The sequence below is a fragment of the Podarcis vaucheri genome (genome assembly GCF_965113315.1).
Source record: "Podarcis vaucheri genome assembly, chromosome: W".
Lineage (NCBI taxonomy): Eukaryota > Metazoa > Chordata > Lepidosauria > Squamata > Lacertidae > Podarcis > Podarcis vaucheri.
Window position 1 is genome coordinate 29,840,999 of NC_138757.1, and position 9,789 is coordinate 29,850,787.

General features: G+C 44.7%; 1 protein-coding gene across 5 annotated transcripts in view; it reads left to right on the forward strand.

The window, feature by feature from the left end:
• Positions 1 to 1,609: 1,609 nt before the first annotated feature.
• The window catches only part of LOC309523374 (ribose-phosphate pyrophosphokinase 1-like), a 29,236-nt gene continuing 21,056 nt past the window's right edge, over positions 1,610 to 9,789 (forward strand). Inside the window, exons 1-7 of one of the 5 annotated variants that reach the window (XM_082207155.1) lie at positions 1,610 to 1,849; positions 3,650 to 3,833; positions 4,337 to 4,435; positions 4,816 to 4,940; positions 5,253 to 5,426; positions 5,733 to 5,964; positions 5,995 to 6,183. In XM_082207155.1, coding sequence (XP_082063281.1) covers positions 3,729 to 3,833; positions 4,337 to 4,435; positions 4,816 to 4,940; positions 5,253 to 5,426; positions 5,733 to 5,964; positions 5,995 to 6,168 — 909 coding nt within the window. In that variant the 5' untranslated portion in view covers positions 1,610 to 1,849; positions 3,650 to 3,728 and the 3' untranslated portion in view covers positions 6,169 to 6,183. Of the gene's footprint in view, positions 1,955 to 3,649; positions 3,834 to 4,336; positions 4,436 to 4,815; positions 4,941 to 5,252; positions 5,427 to 5,732; positions 5,965 to 5,994; positions 6,184 to 6,389; positions 7,696 to 9,789 lie in introns of those variants that run through there. The other 4 variants (XM_082207157.1, XM_082207154.1, XM_082207153.1 and 1 more) reach the window with 4 other exon arrangements.

The following is a 9,789-nucleotide window of genomic DNA, read 5'->3' on the forward strand; positions in this document are numbered from 1 at the left end:
AGGAGACCAACTCCGTCAGGAGAGACGTTACCTTTTCTAATTTGATGTTAATTTCCTCCACTGTTCTTGCAGTCAGCAGACAGTGGTCCGCGAGTATTTCTGCATAGAGCGGTGCCCCCTCAGATGGTAGTTCATGGGATAATTCATGAGCGCTCATCTCAGCATTCTCCCCTAGGTGATCTCCACCCATTAAAGCATCCCCACCTACCTGGGAATGAATTCTATTTGGTGTGGTAGGTTCTGAGTTCTGTGCTTTTTACAAAATCGTCCATTTTGCTCTGCTTGCTCTTCTGTGGGCTACCTTCTGGAGATGAGGCCGGTCGTTTCTTTTTCCTAGGCATTTTCCAGGGATAGAGCCGCTGTAAATCAGAGCAGCTTCTGCTGTAAATCAGGAAGCTCGGCGTCTACCCACGATAGGGCGTCTAATCTCCACTCCTGCTGAGCCGGAGCTAATTAGGGCCTTCTCCGGAGCTTTCCAGACTTTCTGTAACTCAGGCCCTTGACCTAAGATTTGTAAATTAATAGCTGCCAACTAACAAAGATAAAGTACTGAGGCTGATAAAAGCTAATAAAAACTGATAAAAAAGCTAATAAAAACTGATAAAAATAATAAAAACAGCATCAACTGATGCGGAGCTCAAGTCGACGCTACTACTAAGGACGACGCCATCTCAAACTTACCTCAGGTTTAGAGATGGGAAGGCTTGGAAAAAAACGTGGGATAATCGGAAAAAACAAGTTTTTATTAAATAATAATAATAATAATTTATTTATACACCGCCCATCTGACTGGGTTTCCCCAGCCACTCTGGGCGGCTCCCGACAGAATAATAATAATAATACTATCCATAACTCCTATTCCCATCTCTAACCCTCATCCCTAGCCCTATCAACAACAACAACTATTATTATTATTATTATTATCATTATCTGTAAATCAACACGACCTGATGTTGCAAGTTCCTTTCACTTCTTCTCACTTACACTTGCGCTCTGTAGGGGTCCTGCAGACTAAGGAATGTCAAGGGATCGCTATAGATTATTACTACTACTAATAATAAAATAAAAGAATAAAGAATAAAAGACTGGGAGAATTAAGGCGCTGGTGGGGTTTATTCCTCCGTTATTTTCCCGGAAAATAACTTTCCCATCCAGGAAAGTACCCCCAAATAATGGATGCTCAGCACGTTGCAAGCTGCACCGGTTGGATTGCTGCCTGGCTCGTTTCTAGAGTCCGCGCGTGCGCACACGGGACCCTCGAAGCCGCGCAGGGCGGCCGCTTCCACTCTTAGACGCTTCCAGCGCACACTGGCACTGGAAACCTCTGAATTCTGCGCAGGCGCGCGTCGCCCGTGGGGGAGTGTCTCACTCGCGGAAGAGGTGCGCGTTACCGGGCGACCACTGAGACGCCATTTCAAGGAGCCGTCTGCGAAAGAGCACATTTTTTGGCGGAGGGGCGTGCTTTGCCTTCTGCGCAAGCGGCTCCCGGCCTTATTCGCCGCCTCTCTTCTCTCCCTGCGAAAGCGGGCCCGTCTCTGCTTCTGCGCAGGCGCAGCTGTCTTGAGTGGGCGTGCCTCTGGCGTGCCGCCCGAGGTAATATAAAAGCCCGCTCCCGGACGCGTTTCTCGGCCTGCTGGAGCAGCGCGAGGCGGGCGAGCGGCGGGCCGCCGCTGGCGGGCCTGTCCCCGGGGTGGAAGAGGGCGAGGCCTCGACATCGCGCTGGGGATCGTCGTTCTCACCGGCGGCGTCGCTGGCCAGCAGGATGCCGAACATCAAGCTCTTCAGCGGCTCCTCGCACCAGGACCTGTCGCAGAGGATCGCCGACCGGCTGGGCCTCGAGCTGGGCAAGGTGGTCACCAAGAAGTTCTCCAACCAGGAGACGTGGTGGGTTGCGCGGATGCGCGGCCGCCGCGGGGCAGCCTGGGAAGGGTAGTTGTTCCATGCTGGGTGCGAGGTACGTGGAGGGTTGGGCGCATGCGCGGCCGCGGGGGGATGCTGAGAAAGATACCGGTAGTTTTCCGAGGCGGCCGAGCCAATGGGTCCGCGGGGAGCGCGCGGGGCAGGCTGAGAGCTGTAGTTCCCGCAAGGGACGTGGTGGGTTGAGCGCATGCGCGGCCACGGGACAGTCTGCGAAGGGTAGTTCTCTGAGGCGACCGAGCCAGTGGGTCTGAGGGGATTGCGCAGTTCCCCAGGCTTGATGTAATGCTGCGTCTCCAGGGGATTGGGGGGCATGTCGGCAACTGTAGTTCTCCAAGCAGGAGATGGGGGGGGCAGCACTTTGGGAACTGTAGTTTTCCATGAAAGAGATGGGGAGCAGCCTGGGAAGTGTAGTTTTCCATGAAGGAGACAGCAGCATTCTGGGATGTATAGTTTTCCTTGGAGATGGGGGCCTGCACTCTGGAAAGTGTAGTTTTCCGTGAAAGAGATGGGACAGCACTCTGGGAACTCTAGTTTTTTGTGAAGGAGGGGGGGAGCAGTCTGCCTGGCTAAGCAACTGGGCTGTGTACGTGACTTGTGAAGAAAGAGGAATGAAACAGGGATGCAGGTGTGTAGATTGATCAAGAATCATATCAAAATAGTTTAAACCCAGTCAACGCAATGCTTTCATTGCTGACATAGATGGCTTACTCTATATTTGTTATAATTCCTCATAGCAATCCCAGCTGATCACTACAGAAACTGTAGTTCTCCAAGCAGGAGATGGGGACAGAACTCTGGGAACTGTAGTTTTCCACGAAAGAAACACTGAGCACCACTCTGAGAACTATTTTTCCATTAAGGAGATGGGCAGCACTGTGGGAATTGTAGTTTTCCGAAAGGTGGATTTGATTTAAATCCCTAGTCAGTAAGACTTGATTTAAATCATTTTTTTAACAGAAAGACTCATTTTTGCTGATATAATCTTTCTATTGACAACCAGATGAAGGTTTTCTTTTAGGAATGATAAATTTTCAGAGTCGTTTTTACAGTTATATCAAAAATGACTGATTTGGTTCTACTCTTAGAAATACACTGACAGATAATTATGAAATTATGGTGAGGTTTATTAAGTTAATGGTTTCCATTTGGACAACTTTTCTGCTGTGCTTGATTGGAAAGATAAAAATTACCATTGCCTTAATAACAATCTAAACAATTTATTTCACTAAAACAATAACATGATAGCATATGGATCCATATTTGTTAACTGGTGTGATTCCACACTTTTTTTTAACAACGTCTGTGTTTTAGCACACATGAAAAGCTTATTTCCTGATATATTATTATTATTATTATTTATTATTATCCCTAATCCCTATCCCTAAGTTCTATTGCTGTCTCTAACTCTTGCCTTTAACCATAACAACAACAACAACATTTATAGGCTACAACTGAACTAGTTACAAAATAATCAAAATAATAAATCCTTATTTCTCGCTCAATAGCCTTTGGACTACAACATATCTCAAAGAGAAATTTTTTAGAAAGTGTTTTAATTTAAAAATCCAGTTTGAATCAAAAATACCCCTATAAATGGAAAATATCCAGTTTAAATTGGGGGGGGAGGGGAGTCTGATTTAAATTGGGAAAAAACTGATTTAATTAAATAAATAAATCTGATTTTTTTTTAAAAAAAATAAAAAGAATCCTTGAATCTTTCTCCCCGCAGCGTGGAGATCGGTGAGAGCGTGCGCGGCGAGGATGTCTACATCATCCAGAGCGGCTGCGGCGAAATCAATGACCACCTGATGGAGCTGCTAATCATGATCAACGCCTGCAAGATTGCGTCTGCCAGCCGAGTGACAGCAGTCATTCCCTGCTTCCCCTACGCCCGGCAGGACAAGAAGGACAAGGTTTCCGGGGGGACGGGATTACTGGCGCACCAGGGAAGGGGTGAAGTTGCCGGGCGGACTGGGCTGAGGGCAGCCATGCCCCAGTCTTGCTAGCTAAGCTGGGTTATAAAGGTAAAGGACCCCTGAAAGTTAAGTCCAGTTGTGAACGACTCTGGGGTTGCGGTGTTCATCTCGCTTTACTGGCTGAGGGAGCCGACACAGTTTTTCCGGGTCATATGGCCAGCATGACTAAGCCACTTCTGGCAAAACCAGAGCAGTGTACGGAAATTTCACGGAAAGGCTGGGTTATATATAGGTGGGATGAATTGGAGACCTGCCTGCTAGGCATGCTGGGAGTTGGAGTCTGGCTAGCTAGGCCTGATTGTAGCTGGGATCCTAGCTGCTAGGTAGGATGGGAGTTGGAGTCCTGCTAGCTATGCTGGTTTATAGGTGGGATCCTGCCTGCTAGGCCTGATGGGAATTGTAGCACGGCGCCTGATTCAACGGCCCCCTTTCCATTGCAGAGCCGGGCGCCCATCTCCGCCAAGCTCATCGCCAACATGCTCTCAGTGGCCGGCGCCGACCACATCATCACCATGGACCTGCACGCCTCTCAGATCCAGGTGGCGCCTCCAGGGCTCATCTAGTTCAGCCCGCATAGCCACGTGTGAACTTTCTGAATATTATGACTATTCAGCACTTATGTTAATAATGTACTTTTTAATTTTAATTATTATTGATTTTGTGAAATATTTGAGCGCTTTTTTGGAGGGGAAAAGTGAGGCTTATATTCAGGCCAATACAGTATTATTACGTTGACTATGTTACTAAGGTCTGCTTTTTATGACGTTTTCCAACTGCTTTTATCAGATTAATAATGATGATGATGATGGGGAAGCCCAGCCAGATGGACGGGGGTATATGTATAATTATTATTATTATTATTATTATTATTATTATTATTATTATTATTTTATTATTTTATTTCTGCTTCCTGGCCCAGGGCTTCTTTGACATCCCTGTCGACAACCTGTATGCCGAGCCGGCCGTTATGAAGTGGATCAAGGAGAACATCGCCGAGTGGAAGAACTGCACCATCGTCTCGCCGGACGCCGGGGGGGCCAAAAGGTGACCCCAGAATTTCCCAAAATTTGTCACAGGTCCCTTCCAACTCTACCATTCGGAGATTCTGCATTGAGATTCCTGCTTTGCCGGGGGATGGACTGGATGACCCCCGGGGTCCTTCCCAGCTGCTCCATCCTATTAATCTCCCATTCTAATAATAATAGTAATAATAATAATAATAATAATTAATACCTTTGCTTCTCCATATTAAGAGGGTGCCAGCAAGGCTGAATCTTTCCATAAAAATGGATTTAAATAATAATAATAAAAGTATTTTAAATCAAGACATCTCAACCTAGAACCTCCTTCTCCCAGGGTGACATCCATCGCCGACCACCTGAACGTCGACTTTGCCCTCATCCACAAGGAGCGCAAGAAGGCCAGCGAGGTCGACCACATGGTCCTGGTGGGCGATGTCAAGGACCGGGCGGCCATCTTGGTGGACGACATGGCCGACACCTGTGGGACCATCTGCCACGCTGCCGACAAGTGAGTCTGATTTAAGTGGTGGGGAAATCTAATTTAAAATTTTAAAAATCCAATTTAAGTGGGGGGAAATTCTGTTTTAAATCAAATAAATCAATTTAAATTTTAACAATTTAAATTAAATTAAAATTTTAAATTTTAAAAAATCTGATTTAAGTGCTTAAAAAATCTGATTTAAATTGAAAAAAAAATCTGATTTAAATAAAAAATCTTCAGATTATTATTATTTTTAAAAATCGTTGATTTTTACCCACCCTGCTTGGAAGGCAACCCCTGTGGTCATCCAGCCCAACCCGCTTTTCCCCGCAGGCTCCTCTCGGCAGGCGCCACCCGAGTCTACGCCATCCTGACGCATGGTATCTTCTCCGGCCCAGCCATCTCCCGGATTAACGGCGCAGGGTTCGAGGCCGTCGTCGTCACCAACACCATCCCGCAGGAGGAGAAGATGAAGCACTGCCCCAAAATTCAGGTAGGGGGATTATTATTGTTATTGTTATTATCTATCTGGCACGTTCCTGATCATTCTCACATCTTCCATCACGTTCCTGATCATTCTCACATCTTCCATCAGCTTCGTCATTTATTACTATTATTAATTATTTTTATAATCTCTGGCACGTTTCTGGTCATTCTCACATCTTCCAATGTCAATTGTTTATTATTATTATTTATTATCATTATTATTTCTCTGGTCTGTCCCAGATCATTTGGCCTCTTCCTCGTGCCAACTTGCCGCATCCCGTGACTTTTAATTTCTATTCTTTGTCTATTGTCTTGTTTTATTGTGATGGCCGAGGGCTGGCGCAAATAAAGATTCATTCATTCATTCAAAGCTTGACTGGCTGGTGAAGATTCATTCGTTCGTCTTTTTTGCTATGGCCAAGGGCTGACGCAAATATTCATTCATATCGTGCACTATAACCCGGCGCCCAGTTAACCCTGCCTCTCCCTCTCTTTCCCCCCTAGGTGATTGACATCTCCATGATCCTGGCCGAGGCCATCCGCCGCACCCACAACGGCGAATCCGTCTCCTACCTGTTCAGCCACGTCCCGCTATAGTTCCTGACCCTGGCACACAAATTCAACAGTCCTCTGTGCATGTACAGAGTGCTGAGTTGGCTTTATCCCACTTTTCGATTCAGGGCGCCTGGTGGGTGGGAATTTTAGCGCGGGTCTAATTTGGGGGTCATTTTATCCACTTGTTTCTCTGGTTCTTTCACTTCCCGAAATCCCCTTTCAATTGGGGGCGTCTGGTGGTCGGAATTTAAAATGCGGTATTTATTGTTCATTTCCGACGGGGTGATCCAATCCCTTGGTGTTGGCGCTACAATTCCCCGCCCCTTGATTTGGGGTTTCGACGCTATGGCTCCCAGCCCCAAATCCCATTCGTTCCCCTCTTTTCTGGTATCCCATGCTTGTTTCTTTTCCCCAAAAAACCCACAATTTTTTGGGAATCAGGGCGCCTGGCGTTGGCCCTAGAATTTCCCCCGAAGCGCCCAGTGGCGCCACAACTCCCCTAAACCCCATTCATTTCATTCTGTCTCCTGTCGCCCCCCCCCCAAGTACACTTAATTTCGAACTTGGATCCAGGCACTAGAATTCCCCCTAGGCGCCCGGCAGTGCTATGACTCCCCTAAGCCCCATTCATTTCGTTCTGTCTCCTATTGCCCCCAGAATACACATAATTTTGCGCTTGAATTCCCTGCCCTCGAGTCTATTCATTTCATCCAATCTCACCTCTGATCCCCATTATTTCCCCACCCACCCAATTTTTTCAGATTCTGGTCTCTGATCCTGGGCAGCAGTGTGGGAATTCTAGCGTGTTTTAAATTAAAAAATACCGTATTTTTTGCTCTATAAGACTCACTTTTTCCCTCCTAAAAAGTAAGGGGAGATGTGTGTGCGTCTTATGGAGCGAATGCAGGCTGCGCAGGTATCCCAGAACCCAGAACAGCAAGAGGAATTGCTGCTTTCACTGTGCAGCGATCCCTCTTGCTGTTCTGGCTTCTGAGATTCAGAATATTTTTTTCTTGTTTTCCTCCTCCAAAAACTAGGTGCGTCTTGTGGTCTGGTACGTCTTATAGAGCGGAAAATACGGTAATATGGGGTGTGTCCTGTTCATTTCAGAGGGGAAAATCACTGCTGCAATTCTCCCCACTCAGAAAACCCTTCACCCTTGGGTGCCCAGTTGAGAATTATAGACTCCAGGAGCTCCTGCCCCCCCCCACCCGTTCCAGGTTTGAGTCCTGGCGATGGGTGAATGAATAATAAACTCTAATTTAAAAGCCCAAAATCTCTATTTCTTCATTTGCGGGGTGGGTGGGTGGACTGCAGCTCGGCATGCTGGGAGTTATAGTTTCTTCCTCTTCTCCGGTTTCCTTGAGATAGGGAAGCTTTTTATATTTGATGAATTATTGTGTTCATGAGACCTTCGGGTATAGGACGACATAAAATAAATATTTTGCAGGAAGCCAGATGGGCAGGGTATATATTATTATTATTGTTGTTGTTGTTGTTGTTGTTGTGTTGTTGTTGTTATTAATTTATTTATTCCTCAAGAGATTTTTATTGAAACTTAACATATATACATAATAACCAAAATTCCCAATGATTCCTTCACATAAAATATAATATCTAAATTACAACAGCTACTTAATTATAAAACCCACCACCCACCCTCTACTTCTCTCCACAGCAATTCTACTTCTTTATATTTCTTTCTACCTTTTTTCCTTGCATTCTATAATAAATTACATTCTGATTTTTCCTTCTTTCTTTATTGTTTTTGTTATTGCTTACATTTTTTATTCTAAGCCTATTAGCATCTCATTTTTAGAACAATATTTTGACATATAATCTTTGAAATACTTCCACTCCATTCTTAACTTTTGATTTGATCTTATAATTGAATTTTACCAATTCTATATGATCACTTAATTTACAAATCCACGCTTCCTTTGTTGGTGTGTCCTGAGATTTCCATTTAGTGGCAATTACTGGTACTACCCTGGCAGCTGTTGTTGCATATAAAAAGATTGTTTTTTTTTCCATTTGTGGTACAGTGGTGCCTTGCAAGACGAAATTAATCCGTTCCGTGAGTCTCTTCGTCTTGTGAAGCACGGCTATTAGCGGCTTAGCGGCTTTAAGAAAAAGGAAACAAACTTGCAAGACGTTTCGTCTTGCGAAGCAAGCCCATAGGGAAATTCGTCTTGCGGAACGACTCAAAAAACGGAAAACTCTTTCGTCTTGCGTGTTATTCGTCTTGTGAGGTACCACTGTACATCTTTGCCCACCAACCCTAACAGATAAGCTTCGGGATTTTATCAAGGGATTTTTAACATTTTCTTAAGTTCCTCATGTATTATTCCCCAAAATTCTTTATTTCCTTGCAACCCCACCACATAAGAATTATCATTCCAGGTTCTTTGTTACATTTCCAACAAATGTTGGATTTTAATTTATATATTTTGGCGAGTTTGACTGGTGTTAAATACCACCTGTAAAACATTTTAACAAAATTTTCCTTTATCATATAGCAGGCGGTAAAGCGGATATCCTCGCGACAGAGTTTCTCCCATTGTTCTAAATATATAGCGTGGCCGATATCTTGTGCCCATTTGCCCATTGTTTATTTTACCTCTTCATCAAATCATAGTCCTATAATAGAGTGTAAATTTTTGATAATAATTCCTATTCTTTTGTAATATGGTGGTGCTAAATAGTGTTTGTTCTTTGGCAAAACCTTTTCTTTGATCTGCATTAAAGACACTTTTTAATTGTATATATTGCCAATTATCCCTCCCATATTGTATTAATTCTTCATATGTTTTTAATTTTAACTTTCCTTGGTCTTCTTCCAGTATTTGTCTATATGTTGCCCAGTTCGGATTCATATTGAGTTTTTTAAGTGCATGGGCTTCTAATGGAGAGATCCATAAAGGGATTTGTGGCTCTAATAACTGTTTAGAGGTGCTATCATTACTATTAGTATTATTGCAAGTGCCTGGACTGCATGACCCTCGAGAGGCCCTAAAAATGTCGCAGGGGACAGATTGGGGCATCCCTATTTCCACCATCGAAAAGAAGGAAGGAGCTCCAGTACCATTTTTCTAAAAATTATTATTAATAATAATTTTATTTCTGTCCTGTTGAAAGCCGCCCAGAGTGGCTGGGGAAAGCCAGCCAGATGGGTGGGGTAGAAATAAAGCTATTACAGTCATACCTCGAGTTACAGACGCTTCAGGTTGCACGTTTTTGGGTTGCGCACCTCACAGAACCTGGAAGTACCGGAACGGGTTACTTCCGGGTTTTGTCGCATGCGCAGAAGTGCTGAATTGTGATCCGCTGCAGGTTACGAATGCTGGGG